This window comes from Zymoseptoria tritici, chromosome 2 (assembly GCF_000219625.1).
Source record: "Zymoseptoria tritici IPO323 chromosome 2, whole genome shotgun sequence".
NCBI classification, from domain to species: domain Eukaryota; kingdom Fungi; phylum Ascomycota; class Dothideomycetes; order Mycosphaerellales; family Mycosphaerellaceae; genus Zymoseptoria; species Zymoseptoria tritici.
The window spans coordinates 1,301,903-1,322,918 of NC_018217.1; the positions used below are offsets into that span (position 1 = coordinate 1,301,903).

Here is a 21,016-nt window from a genome sequence, read left to right on the forward strand (position 1 = left end):
TCCTACCGAATCCGGAAAACCCTCCTTCCAAGTCGCAATCTGCAGGCACGGCGTTCCTGAGCCTGAATTCTTCGCAGACTCCAAGCTCCGGGATTCCGAAATTATCGAAGACCATGACGATCGCCACAGCCTATGCATAGGCCAAGAGTCTTTCGCTGACGTCCCGCGCGAAGTGAGCACCCTGAAGTCTGGTTTTGGATATTACCAGAAGCCACGGATCGAAACCCCTGAGAGACCGTCCCTAGCACTACTCCAGACCTGCAGACAGTTGAACTTGGAAATGCGCTTGCTGCCATTTACTGGAAACAACTTCGTCTTCGCCACCGACACTAGCAGCACATTCAAGGCCTTCATGCCGAAGCTGACCAGGCCACAGAGGAGGGCCATCAGGTCGATCTCCATTATCACCGAGTCCTGTTGGCCTGCTCGGAACGAGTTCTCGAGCACCCTTCTGCCAGAGCTGACGTCCGTGGAATCCCTGACAGTGCGCATCAGGAATAACGTGGGTCAACGGTGGAGGGGACAGGATATCACGGCGTTCAAGGCGCTGGAAGATCTGGCACGTCTACCGCTCCGATCTGTGTCTGTCGTGTACTGGAATGTTTTCGGAGAACAGGAGGAGCTACAGGCCGATCGCACTGCTCAAGAGCTGCGGACGTTCCTGCTGCGCGATTGGGCTGACATCAGCGCGGAGAGGAAGCAAGCGGACCGAGACGCCAAGCTGGCGGTCCAGCAGAGAGAGACGATGGAGATCCTGCGCAAAGCGACAGAGCAGGGTCGCAAGCTTCGCAGTGAGAAGTCGAAGAATCTGGTTGGAGGCAAGTTCACTCCAAGGCTTGCCGGGCGTTAGCACGAGCTGAGATCTTTGCGATTGCTTTGCGTACCTGTCCTGCTAGCTTGTCTGTACTTTCGGCTCACGCATGTACTTGTATTATTTGAAACGCCTGTGCCAGTCGATAAGGGCACGTTCGGAGAATCCTCACGCCTTATTCAACCTTATATATATAAGGTTACCGAACGCCAAATTGCAGCTAATTGATATAGCGTTAGTTAAATGTAGTTACCGAACGGTTGTGAGCATGTAAGGCTGGCGTGAATAAGGCTATCTTACCGCTGTATATTATGTAGAGTTTGATTTACTTCGGCTTGCCCTTTTAGGCAATCCGGAGCTAATATAAGGCAGTTGCGTGAACTGGACCTTAACACCTCTATTTCGCAGTAATTTATGGCTATTCGGCTATATTGTAGGCCCTTGCAGGGCTATATATTACCTTATGTTACTACTACTACTACCACTACCTTCTAACACTAACAACACTACGCACACCCGCTTTCTTACCCTTACCGGTAGTAGCCGCCCCTCCCCCCCCCTTTAGCCGCCGACGACGAGAACGACGAGAACGACGAGAATCGCTTAATTGTGCGTCTACGGCAGGGCTCTTAGCTGTATATATATTATTACTACTACTACTACTACCCTCTAACAACAATAACACCACGCACACCCGCTTTCTTACCCTTACCGGTGGTAGGGTGGTAGTCCGGCCGACGCACTCTTACTCTACACCGGTAGTAGTAGTCCGGCCGACGCACTCTTACTCTACACCGGTAGTAGTGCTGCCGCCCCCCTCCCCCTCGACGAGAACGACGAGAACGACAAGTTGAAGGGGTTTCTAGCGCTCTTATTAGCCAGCCGTTTAACACCGGATTCGGCGTTTCTAGCGTTCGTACGAGTCGTTTGCGCGAGTAAGAGATATCCGGCGGTCGTACTAGTAGATACTACGAGAAATGGATAAGATAGCTCGTTTAACCGGTATCGATAAGGTAGTGTTAGAAGCGGCTATTACCGCGGCTGTGCACGTTGTTAACTACTATAGCTATAACTATCTTAACTTCGCTAGTAACAGGGCTGCATATAAACAACAGACGTACGCCGGTACAAGGATTACGAGCTATCTGTTAAACAACAAGGTGGACTTGTTTAAGACCTGTCGAATTAGTACGGCTACATTCTATACGTTGCTATAGAAGCTCGTCGACGCCGGTAGACTAGATTCGAGCTGTTATCTAACTACCGCAGAGCGCTTAGTGCACTTCTTATATATCGTCGGCTATAGCATTACGTATTACAGCGTCTACCTTATATTTAAACGGTCGACTTTTACTGTTAGTAAGAGCTTCTATATAGTCCTTAAAGCAATCCTTTAGCTGTACGACGAATACGTAAAGGAGCCGGATTACTAGCAGCCTGTGCCGGAGCGTTTAAGGGCGGCTAAATATACCGAATTCCGGTCGGCAGTTAGAGCCCTTAATAGCACGCACATTACTGCTCGTGTGCCGGCAGCAGAGGCTATAGCATAGCGCAATCGTAAGGGTGCCTTAACGCAGAATGTCCTCGCTGTCGTCGACTTTAACATACTGTTTACGTATGTCCTTACAGGCTAGGAGGGCTCTGCGAACGACTAGCGTATAATAAACGAGGCTCGATAGAGTAACTCGTTTAGTAAGGAACTGCTGGCTAACAAGTACTACCTTGCGGACGCTAGATACAACAACACCGGACTTACCTTAACGCTATATCGCGGCACACGTTATTACTTAAAGGAGTAGCTTATAGGTAACTAGCGGCCGACGTCTAAAGAGGAGCTGTTTAATCTCCGCTATTCGTCGTTAAGGAACATCGTTAAGCGAGCGTTTAGTATATTTAAGATAAGGTAGGGGATTATAAGAAGAGCCGGTAGCCCTTACTTCGATATAGACTACTAAGTAGACCTGTTCTTAGCCTTAGTAGTGCTTTATAACTTTATCCGGCTTTACAACCCCTCGGACGAGCTGTTCGCGGACGAGGAGCGTCGTATAGCTACGAGACAACCGCTAAGGGCAGGAGCACCGCACTACAATTAGATAGCTAATATCGATAATAATACGGATAAGGGCTTAATAGACGACCGGCGTAAGACTATTGCGAAGGCTATGTAGGAGCAATACAAGGAGGAATTAGCAAGGCGTGGTCATTCGATCTAAGAATTGCCGCTCTAAGGGGGCTCTCGTCGTCCGAAATTCGAGCATTAGGAGGAATCTGCTAATTATTAAGAACATTACTAATATACAACCGTTTATTACGATTTCTTTATCTGCGCGTAGCCCTTAATGTACATAACAATCGCCGTCGTGCAAATGTGTCGTAGCGGTAGCCGTATAGTGTTTAATATACAGGGGGAGGTTGTTATTGTTATTAGAAGATTTTTTAATAATTATTAAAGATAAAGTTCGGCCGCCCGGAGCTCGCTCCGGTGGAGGATAACCCTACGAAGTCGATAGATTTTAGTACGCGACGGGCGCAATATGGATTTTAGCTACGGGGCGGGGAAACCTTGGCTTAGCTGGAGCTAATAAGAGCACTAGAAATCTTCAAAAACTAACAACACCCTTACTAAAACCATTAGTATAGCCCTACTTTAATCTAGCTTCAAAATTCGTCGAATCTAGCAGAATCTCAGCTGTATTTACTACATTTCTAGTCCTCTCGACGACCTTTTAATAATGCGGGAGCACCCGCGTAGTCGACAACAGAGATATATTAATAAACTATAAACACTTTACGGCCTAATTGCTTAACAACTATACGGTAGAATGTTTCTATATTAATATCTAATATATAGATGTATCTATTAAAGACGTAGTAAAGTCGTCGTAGTCCGAAAAAAATCGTATAGCGGATAGTTGAACACCTACGAACGAACGCCGCTACTAGTTTGCTCCGCGCTAATTGCCCCTTAAACCCTCCCTTATTTTATAGAGCGCGTCGACGTCTAGCTCTATGTTGTCGCTAATATCGATAATGTGCGTTAACTAGCTAAATAGCGAGCTGTTGCAGAAGTACCTAGCCGACGTAGGGTTAATGTCGAAGCCCTAGCTAATATTAAGATATATGCGCTAAGTTATTAGCAGTCGCTCCTTGTCGATTAGATCTATTGCTCGACAAGGCTAGTCGACCGGCACGAGGCTGGCAAACGCGTCCTTAAGAGCGTTACTAAGCACCTTCGCACTAGTACTTCGTTGCGCTCTAAATAAGGGCGGAGGTGCCGGAGTTAGTAGCTACTTGTTGGACTTCCGCTTCTTACGAACGAGGCTATTCTCGTCGACATCGAAGGGGTCGTTATCGTCGTCGTCGTCCGCTAGAGCCTAAGACTTGTCTGCTTCAGCTAAAGTCGCTATTGTTGTTATAGCTAGAGTAGCTATTGTTATTGTAGCTAGAGTAGTCGGTAGTGCTAGCTCGTCGTCGTCGTAGGTTACTATCCTCGAATTGCGGTCTCTCTTCGTTCGCGCGTGCTTGCCGGTAGCAATCTTCTTATTAAAGATTACCGCATACTACTTAACCTAGGGGCATAGCCGGTGCCGCAGCTTCGCAGTATACTTATAGCTATTAGCTATTAAGTAATCTTCCTAGACCCTATTAGATGCCGTAATAGTTCTATCGCTCTTAACGCCGAATCCAGAGACATCTTATAGGATAACGTATGCCGAATATACGCTCTTAATAGCCGTTATCTTGCTCTAAATAGCCGACTATGCTACTAGTTGCTCGGCCATCTCGGAGAGGGTGCTAACAAGGTGTTGTCTGCCCTTAGGCTTAAGGTTCTAGTCGGTGTAGTTGTTTAGCTCGATCTACCGCGTCTAGTAGGTTACTAGGAATGTCTCTATTGCGATCGTCTAGTTTACTACCTTAGTACGCTTACCCTTGCTATAGCTCTAACTCTAGCTCTACTTCTAGCTCTAAGCCTAGCTCTAAGTAATAGCTAATGCAATAGCATCTGCGGCGATAGATGCGATCTTCTTATTATCCGTAAGAGGCTAGCTCTAGCTCTAGCTCTAGCTCTAAGTACTAGCTAGTAGCTAAGAGCCGACCTAAGAGTCGTTAGTGCGTTAAGAGTCGTTAAAGGCGTGTAGCGACTACGTGTTGTCGAGAAACTCGTCCTTAAATAGCTAAGAATCCGGCTCTCCGAGCAGGTAGGGGTCGATCTAAGGCTTAGGGGTAGAGTATTAGGAGGTTATGTTAACTAGCTCGAATCGTAATAGAATTACGGCGGAAAATGATAGTTAGTAGCCTAAACGAGAGCGCTTAATGTCTTCTGTCGTTCTAGCATAGCGCTAATATTTATATAGGTCGTAGTAGTAGATGTTTGATAGTAGGAGTGTTGCACAAGAATACGTAAATCCTTAAAATGTGACGAATTTAATATTGCGGCTCCACCCGCGGAGTACGGCTAGACCCGCTTTTAAATGAATTCCGAGGTTTACCGAACGACAATAGCAACAACATCTACCTTCAGACCTCTTAGTGGACGACGAGGCGCCCTCAATCTCACAGCATTATATCACGCTATCTGAGGGTGATTTAGTCCGCGTTAGACAGCCCTGTGGCCATATGAGGCTGTCTCATAAGATCGCTGAACGAGGCTTGAAAATTCTCCGAACGAGCCCTAAGCTATTCGGCATGATTGAGGTACCCTTGCTTCTATCTGCGTGTGCTCGCGAGTAGGCGTCCTGCTCACTTGTCTGTAGTCGTTGAAACGGTGTTTTGATTAGGGTTTCTTCCTGATAATATAACATCAGTCACTACTTCTCTTGGCCGAGCCTTTCGCGCAGAGCTTTTTGTGCGCCTTGCTCCGAATGTGTTGCCGCCACTGCTCCGGCAAAACACAAGTGACATTGCAAGCAGCACAGTGTTGCTTCGTCCACTTCTGTCCATCGTCCGTCCAATCTTTGTCGCGCTGGACGCCAAGGAGTTCCGCGGCGGCAGAAGAGAGTGAACTTGGTTCTGGCATGCTTCCTGCCTCAAGAAACCGCTTTGTGAGATCTGTTGCAGGTCTGCTCACGTTTTCGTCAAATTTGTCAACCTCTGTACCGTCGAGGAGGTAGAGACTGTCGCTCGAGCCCGCCTCTGCAAGCGCATCGATCAATTTAATCTTGATCCATCGCACCTGCCGTTTGGAGTACTGCCGGGTCGCGATCTTTGTCCGTTCCAAGCCCTCGGCCTTCAGCTTCTGGAGTTGCTTCTCATCCTCCATGCCTGCGGCCAACGCGGCAGAATACGTTTTGAATTCCTTGTGCCCTATGCTGACCCAAATGCCTCTTGTCTCGTCGACGGGAGTTCCCTGAGCAGCTTGTGCATTGGCGAAGGCATTGAGTGTCTCGACCTCCCGTAGCAGGCCTTGATCCAGCATCTTGTCCACTCTCTTATCCAGTCGCGCTCGCAGTGTATCATTCTCCGCATGGATCCAGAATAAGAGTGTGTCGAATCGCATGGCAAAAGCACCGGCATCAGACTGACCGGCCTCGTCGATCTTTCGCCCTTGCCGCTGTTCAGCGTAGATCTCAGAGGCTTTCCGTCCAGTCTGCAGGTATATCTCCAAGCTCCGCTGAATCTTCCGTCGATCGTTCGGATGCCAACGATCTGCCATCTCTGGATCGACCTTCGTGAGCTCTTCCAAAAGAACCTCCGTCGACTCTTTCAATATGGGATACTCGTCCGATGTATCCTCCACAAAATCCCTCTCATCTGCAACTTCCTCTTTCTCCGCCAGCCGATCTTTGAACAGCAGACTCTGCGTGTAGTAATGCGTTCCACCGACCAGTATCGGCAACCTGCCTCGTCCTCTTATCTCCTCGATCACTTTGAGCGCATTCCTCACAAACGTGCCCACCACCCACGTCTGCTCGTGCAATCCTATACATCCCAGCAAATGATGTGGTATGCCCTCTTGCTCCTCCACTGTGATTTTGTTCGTGATGATCGGTAGGCCGGCGTAAAGCTGCATCGCATCGCCATTGATGATCTCGCCATTGTACCGCTTCGCGAGTTCCACGGCCAGCTACTCTTGCTGTAATTAGTCGGATGAATGAAAACGATCTTCCTCACATGTGTAGTTTTACTTGAGATTTGCCAGTCCCTGTCGCGCCGATGATGGCTATCAGAGGGTTCCTGGGTGCTACACGCGTCATGGTGGTGAGCGACCGACTCCAGCACAATGCGCGCAGCATACGGCAGAGACGATAGCAGTAAGTCGCACGAGCATCTGTAGGGCGTGGTGTGAAGAGGGGAGACGCGAAATTCGGCGTCGAAAAGAACGGCGCCGCGATCGTCATTGGAAATCATGACCCTCATAACTTTCTAGACCTCGAATCGACCTCATCCGCTTGCTACTGTTCTTAATCTACTACCTATCCTCCTTTCAAATCATCCAACCATCTCCTCTTCGTCTCCCAGCGCTCCAAGCACCTCCATAATGACGAAGCAAGAACCACCAACAATCTCCACCAAGGCACTGTACTATGCCTTTCCCGACGGCAGCAAAGGTCTGCAAGACATCAACCTCGACCTGCCCGCCAATGCCCGTTGTCTCTTGATCGGCGGTAAGCACCTCTTCTCCCTCTCTCAGACATGAACCCGGACTAAATCCTCAGAGCGAACGGCGCGGGCAAAACGACCCTCCTCCGCCTCCTCTCCGGCAAACGCATGGCGCCTTCTGGGACCGTGAGCGTGGCATCCGTCGACCCATTCGACACTGGTCTCGAAGGCGTGACATACCTCGGTCTGGAATGGGTTCTCAACCCCATCGTGCGCTCCGACATTGCCGTGCCGGAACTCCTCAAGTCTGTCGGAGGAGACCACTACCCCGAGCGTCGGGATCAACTGGTCAAAATTCTGGACGTGGACCTGAGCTGGCATCTGCATGCCGTGTCTGACGGAGAGAGGAGACGTGTGCAGTTGTGTATGGGCCTGCTACGCCCATGGACAGTTCTTCTGCTGGACGAAATTACCGTCGACCTGGACCTCCTCTCTCGGCACAACTTCCTGCAGTTCCTTAAACAGGAGACCGAGACCCGGGACTGTACGATTGTCTATGCGACGCATATCTTGGACAACCTGGCGCAGTGGCCGACCCACCTGGTGCACATGTCGCTGGGCAAGATCAAGAAGTGGGGCGGGATTGACGAGTTTGAGGTTCCGACTACAGACGGCGGCGTGGAGGGGAATAGTCGCTTGGGCCATCTGGTCATGGGGTGGTTGAGAGAGGATCTAGAGGAGAGAGGGCCGAGGAATGGGCCGCGGTCGGATGGTAAGACGTATGAGAACCATGAGGGTAAGGGAGGGTACGGAAACGAGAAGAGTAAGGGAAAGTGAGGATGGGGAATGCACGCTCCGAGCGTAGTATGAGGTTTCAACACAAATGGTTGTTTCGCTGGGTTAGCAAGGCGTTCAACAGAAGGTAGAAAACATAAAATCAGATTCGTGAGGCATCGAGGCAGCTTGTCCTGTAAACTACGTATTCTGCGAAGCGCTTTACATGTCCGAATCAAACGCCTTTGTCGTGTCAAGTCGTCAGATTTTCTGTTCGGCGTGACTTTGCCGCAATCCTTTCGTATGCCTCCACTGCTCACTATCCGAGCGTCATGCGCTTTGCTCAAGATCCCTAGTATCTCGGCGGTCCTGGAGGGGGAGCGCCATACGGCTGTTGCTGTCCGGGGTAGCCGCCCTGTTGTGGAGGTCGTTGTCCTTGCGGTGGCGGTTGCCCGTACTGGCCCTGAGGAGGTGCGCCGTATTGAGGCGCGCCTCCGTACTGCGGCGGCTGGCCATAGCTCTGGCCGCCTTGTGGCGGGTACTGCTGTTGGCCGTATCCTTGCTGCGGAGGACCGCCGTATCCGCCACCGCCCTGCTGCTGAGGAGGCATGCCGGGAGCCATGTGAGTCTTCTCGTCCTTAGTGTCGTAGCTGGGATCGATGGCACCCAGAATGAGCTTGATCATCCAGAGATCGGGAGTGAGATCGACGGGTGGAACGGCCCTGGCCATCTCAGCGGACTCGTTCTCGTAGTCTGTACACATGGTCAGTATGAGTTCGCGCCTTTCTTCAGAATTCCAACTTACTCGACGTGCAGTCGACTTCCTTGCCGACCATCGGATCATTGTCGAGCTTGGCCAGGAACTCAGTCGCCTTTTGATCGTTGCCAACTTGAGCGAACTGGAAAGACACAGCACCTGGTCCGTACTGAGAGCGCTGAGCGGCTTGACACGCATACTGCACGGTCTCGATGAGGGTGTTCTGGTTCTCGCCCGCTGGCTGGCCGTCCGTGATCGAGATGATGAGGAGTGGCTTGCGCATTTGACCGCTGTTCAACTTCTGAATGAGGATTGGGTCGATGACCTTCTTCCTCAATTCTGTGCCGAATGGAGTGAGGCCCTGGATGCATTTATCAGTGTTTTGAAATTGAGAAACCGGAGCACGTTGAGAAACCCACCTTGTAGCGCTTGCTGGCAAGAAGCTGCTCCACCTGCTGCTCGTTCCTGATACCGGAGATCTGCTGGGGTGGCAGGTCCTCATTCATGAAGCGGAGCTCAATGCCATCGTCGTCGAACAGAGTCGCGGCAAAGACTGAGCGCTGGAGAATGAGCTGGAGATCCTTGATACGCTCGCCATTCTCCTCGAAGGACATGGAACCACTGTCGTCGACGTAGATGATCACATCGTAGAGAGCCAGCCTGACAATATCATTGGCAATCTCCTTCTGAATGCGCCACGCTTGGCACAGACGATCGACCTGCTGGGCAGCACGAGCTGCGATCTGTGGCAGCATTTGTGCTCCTTGTGTCCCTGGTCCGTAGAATCTATGCAACTGCTTCTCTTGAATGGCCCTCTCGAGCTCTCTCTGGTATCCTTGAACGTCGTGTGGGCCGCTCATTTGTCCGCCTTGTGGAGGTCCACCATATCCTTGTTGTTGCGAAGGATATTGCTGACCCTGCGGTGGAGGTGCTCCATATCCTTGTTGACCTTGAGGTGCACCATACTGGCCTGGCGGCGGAGGTCCGCCCTAAGAAATATCACTTGTCAGTCGAGTCCTTGAAAAGTGCAAAACGTGATCGAGTCCATGAATGACGAACGTAGCCATAGCCGCCTCCAGGAGGACCTTGTTGCTGTTGAGGGTAAGGAGGAGCCTGTTGCCCGTAAGGCTGTTGGTTGTATGGCGGTTGTCCGGGATATGGACTTCCAGTTTGTGGTCGGTTTGGCGGTGGAGGCGGCGGCCGCGAGTACTGGCTTTGAGGAGCGCCGTAACTTGGGGCAGGCGATCCGTACTGTGGCTGCGATCCGTATTGTTGCTGAGGAGGGTACGCGCCGGGTTGAAGAGAAGGCGGGACGCCTGGCGGGCCTTGCCCACCAGCTGCTAGTCTCGAGGCCAAAGGCATGTGATGTGTGGTGTATGCGCGTTCAATTGCGGGTGTCGGGTTTGGGTTACGAGGGTCGGATGGTTGTATCGTTGTATGGTTGGCGGTAGGGAAGTGAAGGCACAAAGGAAGATGTTGTAGGTATGTTTGCAAAGAAAGGACGCTGCAGACAAGAAAGATTGCGTAATGCACTCACCTGAGGAGGTCGGCCGCCTGGCGCATAGGCTTGGTACGATTGCTGCGGCTGAGCACCTGGCTGCTGACCAGGTGGACCGCCGGTGAAGTTGGCCACAGCAGCAGCTCCGCCCTATGAAGCAACATGTGAGTCCTCGCGTCGTGTCTGCTGATTCTGCTTGTGCCTTCCTTACCTGTGCGGCGGCGAGTTTCGAAGCCAACTGTATCGTCGTGGTCAGTGAAATTGCTCACAATGAGGCCGACGTCATCGGCGGGGAATGAGACAAATAGTGGGCTGTGGAGGGGAAACAACGTACACCCATCGTGCTTTGATGAAGGGAAGACTTTGGTCGTGATGTGGTGGAGTGTGTGCGTGGTAGTCGACTGTGTCAAAGATCTGAGGTGTCTAAAGAAGTCAAGTTCTGTGGTGGTCGAGGAAGGAGCGGTGGAATGGAATGGTGTTGAAGTAAAAGTTGCGTGAGAGGATCAGAGCTGAGAAGGAGCTCCCGTCGCTTGTTTGCTTCCGACCTGCACAGCCACCGCAGATCCGCACCGGACACCTCACACGTGGGGCCCAATGCCACGCAGTGACCCGATCAAGGTCGTAACCGATGGCGCAGGCGTCGACTAGGCCAGGCACCGATAATCATCGACATCTTAACCGGCATGGGCACCACTCCGCAGGCAGACCTCTGCGTCAGCCACAGGACAGTTGCCGACATTGCATCTCCGGTCCATGTGAAGCCGGATGGCAGAGAGAGTCCAGAGACGAGACGACAGAGCAGGCCAACCTGAAGTGGTCTGGAGATACAGGCGACGCTGGCGGGATGAGAAAGTGTACTGCTGTGCTCGACGAGGTGAAGCAGAGCAGCCAGTGGAAACACCTCTGAGCGCCACGGGAGAGAACTCAGGCCATGTGGCACGCAGGAGCAGCCACTGTCGACGTGACGCTATGGTTTGCTTGTTGATATTCGCACAACTGACATTGATGTGCCTTTTGTGCTTACCGCAAAGGCAACAAGGGTGGACAGGGATGGTGCACCCGTGTTCCTAGCCGGCGCGACATACCGAACAGCCTCATGCACTGTCTTCGAGAAGACACATTGCCACTTGCCATCAGGCCTGTCCTGAGATACCGATGGAATCTTGCCCTACATCCGATGCGAGAGGAACGGTGAGTTTAGGGATCAGGACTATGCTCAATGATGGCGACACATGATTCTTCGTCGGGATCACCAAACGATCGTAAGCAGGTCCTTCACTTATCATCGCCAAGAACATCTCCTCTCTTCATCCATCCGTCTTGATACGCATGCGATGTCTGCTATCAGCTTGCTTAGCCAAGCATGCATTGTGGCATGCAATGCAGTACTTTCACCTCAACATCAATCCTTTGGCAGACACCTGCAGATAAGCGGTTTCCTATCGGCTTGGCTTGGGCAAGTCGTTGGCCGCTATCCACGCGGGAAGACTGTGTGTACCATGGCTCGCCACAGTCTCTTAAAGCTACCTGGACCATTCCACCTACGCTGGACTTGCTATCGCGCTGCGACTTTCTCAAGTCTCACAGTCTTCCTCCTCCCCCATGGCTTTCGACACAGAGTCCAAGACTCCCACAGAGGACGTCAAGTGCAGCAGTCCTACACCAAGCCTACCATCCGACGAAAAGAAGTCGTCTCAAGCCGCGGACTTCCAACTCGTACCCTCCATCGACGAAGGCCATATGATCTCAGGCGACGAATACAGCCCAGCGGAATACAAGCGAGTCCTTCGCAAGATCGACCGCTTCCTCCTCCCCCTGATGTGGTGTTGTTACGGCGTGCAACAGACAGATAAAACGTCACTTGGCGTGCAGGCCATCTTTGGTCTGCCCAAAGATACAGGTTTGGTCGGACAGCAGTACAGTTGGCTCACGACGATCTTCTATCTGACGTATATGGTCGGCGAGTTTCCGTCGAACTTCTTGTTGCAGAAGTGGTCCCTGGGGAAGACGTTGAGTATCTACATGATTTGCTGGGGTGAGTGAAGCTGGATCATCTTTCGAAGAGTTCCATGGTACTGATCAATGCTATCATCTAGGTGTCTGCGTTACATGCATCGGAGCAGCACAGAATTGGACCCATCTCATGGTCCTCCGTGGTCTTCAAGGCTTCTTCGAATGCACCATCAGTAAGGACACCAAAGGGCAGCAGGCCTGTAGCGGTCCGAGATTGTCTCTCGGACTATGCCTGCGGGTCGTAGACGGCCTCATACCTTTTGTACTCCAGCCATCGCTAACCCTTCCACCCCTCTGTTTTAGGTCCAGGCTTCGTGCTGGTCATCGGAAGCTGGTACAGAACAGAAGAGCACAGTTCTCGCTCGCTGTTCTTCCAGTCGGCGAACGCTGGCTTCGGGATCATTGGCAACCTGAGCATGTACGGCATAGGAAGCCACACGAAGAAGCATGGTGGTCTGGCGGCATGGAGGTCCATCTCGTTCTTCTTGGGCGCTGTCACTGTCGTGCTGGCGCTCATATGCTTCATTCTGCTGGGCAGCCCGAAGGAGGTACGGTGGTTGAACGCCGAGGAGAGGAAGGTTGCGTGAGTCTCTACACAGTCCGTCCCGAAAAGAGACCATGCTAACGACTCTATAGCCAATCTCGCGTTGTCTCGAACAAAGCTGGAAGAGATGTGACCGGTATCAAGTGGAGCTGGCCGCAGGTCGCAGAGGCTTTCAAAGATCCTCAACTATGGTTCTGCTTGGTCAATGCCTTCCTGAGTTCCGTACCGAACGGGTATGTCGTGCTATTGCCGCCATCAGAGGAAAATCTGGATCGTGCTAACCCTTGCAACAGCGGCCTGACGACGTTCAGTGCGATCATCATGAAAAGCTTCGGCTTCACCGAGCTTCAGGTCCTTCTGCTCGACATTCCGCGTTCAAGTATGGTGGATGTATCATCCCCTTGACGGCCATTGCTGACCTGATCCCAGCGATTTCCGTCTTAATATTTGTCGCTGTCGGCTTCTACACTCGAAGGGTACCCAATCGGCGCATGTATGTTATGGCCGCTTCGTGTGTCCCAGCTTTCGGTAAGATCTCTCTGAACACATCTGGCCAGTGGCTTCGGGAGCTAACGCAGCATAGTCGGTCTGCTCGCCATGTCGCTACTTCCCAACACCCCTGAATACCAATGTAAGATCGTGCTATCAGACTCTCTCCATGAAGCGCAACGCTGATGCCTCCCAGGGACGAAGTATGCAATGTATGTCATCACGGTACCTTACGTCCTTGGCTTGTTCCTGGCCTGGACATTGAGTGAGTTGAACTTCGAGGACCTCACCTATCGCCTTGTTCTGACCTTGTACAGTTCCCTCTAATGTCGCCGGACGAACGAAGAAGACAATCATCAGTTCCGCCACATTCATTGGCTATTGCGTTGGTAAGCCCATCGCCGCTCTCTGCGAACAAGATCAAGAGTACTGACACGTCACATTAGGCAACATGTCCGGCTCCCAAATCTTCAAGAGCAAAGACGCTCCACGCTACGTACCAGGCACCATCGGGGCTTGTGCTTGCTTCGGGATTCAATTCGTCCTGGTCATCGCATGGCGATTGTACTATGTCTGGCAGAACAAGAGACGCGACCGTGCGGCGGCTGCGAGTGGCATCAGCAAAGAGGAACAGGAGAGGTTGGGGCAGGAGATGGGCGAGAGGAATATGACAGATCTGGAGAACGTGCATTTCAGGTATAGCATGTAGATGGAACCCGAGAGATCGTGGGATGTCAATACAGACAAGTCCCGGCAATGGATAGATATAGAAGGAAGGAGTAACAGTCTCATTGTTCGAATTGCTACTACTCAGGATCTGCCCGCGGATCCCTTCGGCTCCCTCATCATGCAGTAAAGCGTAATAGCATCGCCATCATCATCACAAATCATCTCCTTCGCCAGCCCGAATCCCATGCGCCGGTAAATCGCCATATTGGGCTGGTTCCTGCTGCTCTCCAGATAGCACTTCCTCCCCTCTGCATCGGCCTTGTCAGTGACGTGCTTGAACAGCAGCTTGCCCACGCCTTTGCCTTGCGTCTCCGGCAAGACGGTGACGATGTTGCAGAAGTAGTACCCCTTCTCATCAGTCCACAACGCTTTCTGCGCTTCTGCTTGGGCTGCCTTCCATATCCAATATCGCTTGACGTTCAGCCCTCCCCTGCCGTACGACAAATTCATCCGGACTTGCTCGAGCCACAGCCACCAGCTTCCCCAGTAGTCACTCCAGGACTGTGGTGCGAATGGATTGCTAGGAGCCATCCAGCAGGCTACGCCGAGCACTTTCCCCGACGGGTCGGCGGTGTCTTTGGCTACGTGGAACAGGGCGTATCTCATCCCCCAACGACAACGAATGGCTAGACTTGTGGAGTTCCGTTCCAAGGAGAACTTGTCGCGATCGTTGAAGATCCAATTGTTGTACGGATCTGTTGCGAAGGCATCTTGGATGCAGGTGATGGCTCCAGGGATGTCTCCTTCAGCGAGGGAGCTGACTTCGATGGGCATTTTGGGCGGGAGATTGGACAACTCACAGGAGGTCACTGCTTACCTTCTACGGGAGCGTAGGGCATTGGGTTGTCGTCTTTTTACAGATCGATAAGGCTGTTATGTTGGGAAGAGGAAGGTGCAGCCGAAGACGTGCAACGTGAAGCTGAAATTTAAACTTTCATCCGAAGCTCTCACTCCATCAGAAAAGTTCCGCTCATGTCCTCCGCAATGATAACGACAGCCGTCCGATGAGAGCGTCTCCAAGCCGATTCTTTCCTTCGCCTCGAGTTCTCGAGTTCCTCATCCGTCGCGGACGTATCCCTCACAGCATGGCTCTCGTTCCAGTCCCAGAGCCGCCGCCAAAGAAGGCAGAGGTCATGACTCCACCGCCCGCAGTCGCGATCACGCCGTGCGATCCATGGCCGCGACCGTACGAGATGGACGGGAATCTGAGAAGAGTTGCACCATATCACTTTACCTATAACACGAATTGCAAACAGAGATGGCGAGGAAGAGGGATCTTGGAGATATTCAAGGACGAATTTCGAGATAGGCCGCCGGAGTACTATGTATGTCTGAGGAGTACGGGTACGGAATGTAAGGGACCTGACTGATACTTCCAGGAAGATGCGATGGAAAGAGGAGCAATACAGCTAAATGGACAACCGGTACCTTCGCCAGAGACGAAAGTCCAGAACGGAGATATCATCAGCCATACTTTGCATCGACATGAACCTCCCGTGACTGCACAACCGATTGGAATTGTCCATGAGGACGATGGACTCATGATTATCAACAAGCCAGCCGGGGTGCCTGTTCATCCTGCTGGAAGATACAACTACAACTCGGTCATCGAGATCCTACGATCTGAGAGAGGGCACGAGTTCAACCCGTTGCCATGCAATCGACTTGATCGATTGACCAGCGGAGTCATGTTCATTGCAAAGAATAAGAAGGCTGCAGAACGCGTCACCGATCAGTTGATGGCGCGAACCGTCCGGAAAGAGTACGTAGCCCGCGTCAAAGGAGAGTTCCCTGAAGGCGATGTTGTCTGCGAACAGCCCATTCTGCAGATCTCGCCCAAGCTTGGTCTCAATCGTGTGCGAGCAAATGGCAAAGAAGCCCGGACCGTCTTCAAACGCCTGGCATACTATCCTGCCTCTGCGCCCAACGACACCGACAACATCAACGGCCGCCAGCGAGAAGGCTACAGCATTGTCCGCTGCCGCCCTCTCACCGGTCGGACCCATCAACTCCGCGTGCATCTTCAATTCCTCGGCCATCCCATCTCCAACGATCCTATCTACAGCAATCAGCGCGTCTTCGGTCCGGATCTAGGAAAGTCCTCCAGCACAGACGAGGACGATGAGGATATCATGACCCGCCTCGCACGTATGGGCAAGGAGGATGTCGCCGAAGCAGTGGCGTACCACGACGAGATGGTCGATGAGTACAATCGCAAGAAGGCAGAGAAGATGACGGGTGAGTTGTGTACATTGTGCAATACACCACTGTACAGTGATCCTGGAGCGCATGAATTGGGGATCTACTTGCATGCGAGGAAGTATGCCGATGCGGAGGGAAAGTGGAACTATGAGACTGAGTTGCCAGAATGGGCATTGCCTCCGCCTGGATCGGAGGGCCCGAAGGAGACGAATGAGGAGTCCGATCCGTTGGCCGTGGATGTGGAGAAGTTGACGTTGAAGGAATGATGTGATGGATGTTTAATCTCAGAATGGCATGGACTGTCTTGTCGGGTGAGCAACTTTTGGCACAGATCGCCGTCATCTGGTTGGCATGGACCTCCAACCAGATGAGAAGGACTACGCTCGACGTTCGGAGCCTGGACAATCTGACATCGAGCCTCGCGCGGATTTCAGATACGAGAGGGTCTCAATGCCATCGAAACGAACGGTGCGGAGCCGGGCATCTGATCAGGTCCACGGACAAGTGCGAGGTTCTCTGGCGAGATCTGTTCCCGACACCTGGAAATTCTCTCACAGGCACAAACGTCACGCATTGACTTGCGAGTCAGTGCTTGACGCAACCCCACGCCACAAGAGACCAGCACCTACCACCACCTGCCACGGTCAGTTCGACGACGCGGAGTGACAGCGGCCGCGCCAGGCAACATATGTCGCTGATCCCAGCCAAGTCTAGACAGAACTCTTGTTGCGTCTTGGCGCTGGCAAGCATCGCAGCATTGCGTGACGGAATCCTGGCGAAAGTGGAACGCGTCTCACGCCATATGACCGATGTCTCCAGATCGGAAACGTCGCGATCCTTGCTTAATCGGGAATGGGGAACACGTCAATGTCCGGGGTTGGGATTTGCTGAGATGTGAGAGTTGGGAGGGGAAGGATGTGAACTCAGTTCGCCTCGGTTCCAAGGGCCCTGGGAAGAAGACGAAGCCTTGGATTGAGATTTGATTTGGAGGGTTGAGAGACAAGGACGACGGTGCCTGAAGTGTTGAGTGTTTCGCATTTGCTCGGCGTCGACACTGCGATCGCACAATGGTGATAGGGTCCTGGTTGAGGAGAATCTGGACCGAGATTGATCAACAATCGAGGGAACATGTAGATTAAGTAGTCACTCTGAACATAATCCAGAAAGGCACTCGACGTCTCTGATGTGAATGATGGTTTCCATATAGATCGTAGTGGTAGCGGAACAATTGGTGTTTTCATACAGTATCAGAGTACATTGGACGTATCAGGCATATCTCATGGTATCTATACATTCCCAGAACTTCAGATCTTATCGCACTCCAGCAATTGAGTCCAAGGTCTAGGTCAACCTCCTATCGCCGCTCAACGTGACTCCTCCCTCTCTGCTCGAGCTCGAGGCCGTTGTGGGCGTGCTCGGTATACTAGATCTGAACACATCGGACACACGCGGCCGGGCCGGTGATGGAACTTCTTGCTGGACGAACTGCGTCGGAGCCAGGACCGGTCGCTGAGCGTGATTCTTCAGCAGCGGTTTGCTGCCTCCCCTGTCAGGTAAGGAAAAGTTCTTCTCGTTGTCGTTGGTGCTGCGACCGCCACCTCGGAACCAGGCTGCTACGGCGCGGATGTTGGACACGGACCCCTGGGGAGAGGGAGCGGGAATGCGTGGCGTAGAGGGTGCTTGGGAGTTGGTCCAACTCCAGCGGCCTGGGTCGCCAACTACCGTGTGGGACGAACCGAGGTTGTCGAGCCGGACGCGCTGGTCTGCTGGAGATGTATCAGGGGGAGTAACAGTCATTTGAGGTGTTGAACGAACTGCTCTGGCGACTTCCACGTCATCCTCGTCATAATCACCATCGGTCTTGTTGTATTCGAGACCTGCTCGCGATCGCCGCCCATTGGGCAGGTGGGCGGGTTGCGGTGGGGAAGGGGAACGTTCGAGTGAGGCTGCGCTGCGGAGACCAACTCCGCTCACATCCTTCGGGGCGACGTAGGGAGGGTTTGAGGACTTCCAAGCTATACTGGCCGCTCGTCTTTCGCCTGGAGAACCGGACTTGTTCCTTGGGACTGGTTTTGATTTGGCAAAGCCGTAGCATGAGTTGCGTGCTGGAGGTTCGGGAGATACGGGAGATACGGGCGAGGGTTCCTCTGGCGGAGTGTATTTGGGCAGCGCGGTGACGGGTGTACTTATAGCGAGAGACGGTGGTATCGGCGGTCTGTCCGCAGGTGGTGAGATCGGTCGTCTGTCCGTAGGCTGGGAGATTGGCCGCTTCTCGTGGAATCCTTTACTGTTGGATCCCGTGAGGTTGGACCACTTTCGCTTCTTCTGCCGTCTTCTCCAGAGCCAGATTGCAAGTATGACCAGAAGTAATGTGCTGACTACGGATCATTTAGTTCGTGGTCCATGGGCATGCTCGCAGCCAAACTAACTTACCGACGCTTACTGACGATGCGATGATGACTGAAGTTGAAGTGGACAGGCCTGACTCTCCGCCACCACTACGGTTATTGCCATCACGATGCTGGTCCCGATTGTTGTCGCCAGATTGATGTCCATTGCGATCTCCTCCACGGTTGTTATCGTTATTGTTATTATTGTCATTGTTGTCGTGCCCAGATTGCTGCCCATTCTGGTTGTTCCCTTGCCCCTGCTGTCCTTGGTTTTGTTGACCTTGATCTTGTTGACCTTGACCTTGCTGGCCTTGCTGGCCTTGCTGCTGGCCTTGGTCCTGACCTTGGTCCTGACCTTGCTGCTGGCCTTGTTTTTGTTGCCCTTGTTGACCTTGTTGGCCTTGCTGCTGGCCTTGGTCCTGACCTTGCTGCTGGCCTTGGTTTTGTTGTCCTTGTTGACCTTGTTGGTCATTCTGCTGCCCATTCTGCTGGCCGTTCTGCTGCCCATTCTGCTGGCCTTGCTGCTGGCCATTCTGCTGGCCTTGCTGCTGGCCTTGCTGCTGGCCTTGCTGCTGGCCGTTCTGCTGGCCTTGCTGCTGGCCGTTCTGCTGGCCTTGCTGCTGGCCGTTCTGCTGGCCTTGCTGCTGGCCGTTCTGCTGGCCTTGCTGCTGGCCTTGCTGCTGGCCGTTCTGCTGCCCTTGCTGCTGGCCTTGCTGCTGGCCGTTCTGCTGGCCATTGTTCCCATTCTGTGGAGCCATTGGATCAATTGGGTTGTTCCGGGAGAGGATGGTAATCCTGTGAGGTGCTTCTCCTGGCGGAGTGGGAGACCTTTCCAACCGGAATGTAGGTACTAGATACTGATGATAGCAACGATGAGGTGGTCTCACATAGCATGCATGTTCAATGGAACGTCCGCAAAGAAGCCGCCAATAAACAATATCGTCAAAGATCGGAACAGAAATCTGGCAGTTCAAGAGTCGACGTGGGTGTATAAAGTATTATGCAAGGTCATGAACACCAAAGCCCGAGGGCGGTCAGAGATCAGGTACCACCATCGTCACCGAGGACCAGGACAATGGAACCATCACGCACGATCAGGCATGTTGATTCAAGCAGAGTCGTGGGTATCGCTTCAAAGTGAGGAGAAAGGCGAGGTCGGGCGATCCTTTGACGCGAATGCGACGGGCATGATCCCAGTACAGAATATCTTGAGACATTGAAGTCGGGTTCACGTCGCAAGGATTTCCTGTATCGTGAACCCTATCGCCGGCGCAACCTGACCATTGCTGTTCACTCCGTTCGGGAGACAAGCCGTCATGCCCGTCGTTGCAGGCTTGATGTGTTTGAGACGTTGGCGAACGAAACAAGCTAGTCGATCTTGGTCGTTTTCCATCATGAAATAAGAATGTCCCGAGGATAGTCTCGATCGGCGGAGCGCCTGTGATCGTGCACAACGTGCGCATGCAGATGCGAGTTTATGAGGGTCCGTCCCTCGTTCGGTCGCTCTTGAAAGTTGAGAGTCGCGGGCAGGGTGATTGACTTTATCGTTTGAGATTCGAGGCCCTTGACTCGTTTCACACGAAATGAACGTAGCAGCAGATCGGCTCGCCAGCAGCGAGACCTGCATTTGGCATGTTGCGATAGCAATGGCCATGCGACTGGTAGATGGTGCCTGGATGAGGCTGATGATACAGCACGATCGGCCGATACTCGTGCTCCAAATGGAGCAAAACGTCCGGTTAGTAAAAGTATATGTAATTCAGTAAGAACAGATAAATTGGGAGCTACCACTGGCAGTTCCCGCTACCTGCGATGCTTGCACGTTCTTTGGCAGCTCAACCTCTTCGATGAAGTCTTGAGCATGCAACACATTTTGGAAATGGCCCTCGTCTCCGTCAGACGCAATGCTCATCTTGGTCAGGACATTTCTGCGTCAGCTATGAGCCTTCCAAGGTACGGGCGTTCCACGGATCCATAGCACCATTCCCGGGTGCGCAATGCGAGATCGCGGACAAGAAGACGATGTCGATGTCGATGTGATGGAGAGGAAGCCGGACCAGGCGGCTGCGCCACGTCGAGACAGCTGAAGAGGCGCAGTGGAATTACTCAGCCCTAAGGTATTCGCCAATCCATCGCCGACGGTGGCGTACGTCTTCTGGCACTTCTTCGGATCTGCAAACGTCTCTGCAAACCACTCGGCAGTCTGCAGGTCTGACGACGCTGACGATGAATGAAGTGCAGACGCCTGGACCGTGAGAAGCTGATGACC

General features: G+C 52.6%; 7 protein-coding genes across 7 annotated transcripts; 3 read left to right on the forward strand and 4 right to left on the reverse strand.

Moving 5' to 3' along the window:
* Positions 1–5,612: 5,612 nt before the first annotated feature.
* On the reverse strand, positions 5,613–7,044 carry MYCGRDRAFT_35500 (uncharacterized protein; the record flags this gene model as incomplete). The annotated part of the gene is made up of 2 exons (XM_003855588.1): positions 5,613–6,875; positions 6,937–7,044. The coding sequence occupies 2 exons, from the start codon at positions 7,042–7,044 to the stop codon at positions 5,613–5,615; spliced, it is 1,371 nt and encodes a 456-aa protein (XP_003855636.1).
* A 194-nt stretch (positions 7,045–7,238) lies between these two features.
* Positions 7,239–8,188, forward strand: MYCGRDRAFT_99061 (ABC transporter domain-containing protein; the record flags this gene model as incomplete). The annotated part of the gene is made up of 2 exons (XM_003854827.1): positions 7,239–7,416; positions 7,470–8,188. 2 exons carry the CDS (start codon positions 7,290–7,292, stop codon positions 8,186–8,188), a joined length of 846 nt encoding a protein of 281 aa, XP_003854875.1.
* Positions 8,189–8,274: 86 nt separating this feature from the next.
* MYCGRDRAFT_68137 (uncharacterized protein) lies at positions 8,275–10,842 on the reverse strand (the record flags this gene model as incomplete). Its single annotated transcript, XM_003855587.1, has 6 exons — positions 8,275–8,878; positions 8,931–9,243; positions 9,302–9,871; positions 10,420–10,530; positions 10,592–10,618; positions 10,715–10,842. The coding sequence occupies 6 exons, from the start codon at positions 10,718–10,720 to the stop codon at positions 8,478–8,480; spliced, it is 1,428 nt and encodes a 475-aa protein (XP_003855635.1).
* A 1,278-nt stretch (positions 10,843–12,120) lies between these two features.
* Positions 12,121–14,135, forward strand: MYCGRDRAFT_84542 (uncharacterized protein; the record flags this gene model as incomplete). The annotated part of the gene is made up of 10 exons (XM_003854828.1): positions 12,121–12,415; positions 12,477–12,566; positions 12,697–12,976; positions 13,030–13,170; positions 13,231–13,316; positions 13,367–13,465; positions 13,521–13,568; positions 13,623–13,691; positions 13,744–13,815; positions 13,873–14,135. 10 exons carry the CDS (start codon positions 12,121–12,123, stop codon positions 14,133–14,135), a joined length of 1,443 nt encoding a protein of 480 aa, XP_003854876.1.
* Positions 14,136–14,236: 101 nt separating this feature from the next.
* On the reverse strand, positions 14,237–14,929 carry MYCGRDRAFT_36885 (uncharacterized protein; the record flags this gene model as incomplete). The annotated part of the gene is made up of 1 exon (XM_003855586.1): positions 14,237–14,929. The coding sequence occupies one exon, from the start codon at positions 14,927–14,929 to the stop codon at positions 14,237–14,239; it is 693 nt and encodes a 230-aa protein (XP_003855634.1).
* Positions 14,930–15,131: 202 nt separating this feature from the next.
* On the forward strand, positions 15,132–17,170 carry MYCGRDRAFT_107981 (uncharacterized protein; the record flags this gene model as incomplete). The annotated part of the gene is made up of 3 exons (XM_003854829.1): positions 15,132–15,480; positions 15,535–17,000; positions 17,067–17,170. The coding sequence occupies 2 exons, from the start codon at positions 15,160–15,162 to the stop codon at positions 16,621–16,623; spliced, it is 1,410 nt and encodes a 469-aa protein (XP_003854877.1).
* Positions 17,171–17,698: 528 nt separating this feature from the next.
* Positions 17,699–19,849, reverse strand: MYCGRDRAFT_90629 (uncharacterized protein; the record flags this gene model as incomplete). The annotated part of the gene is made up of 3 exons (XM_003855585.1): positions 17,699–18,735; positions 18,791–19,597; positions 19,840–19,849. 3 exons carry the CDS (start codon positions 19,847–19,849, stop codon positions 17,699–17,701), a joined length of 1,854 nt encoding a protein of 617 aa, XP_003855633.1.
* Positions 19,850–21,016: the final 1,167 nt, after the last annotated feature.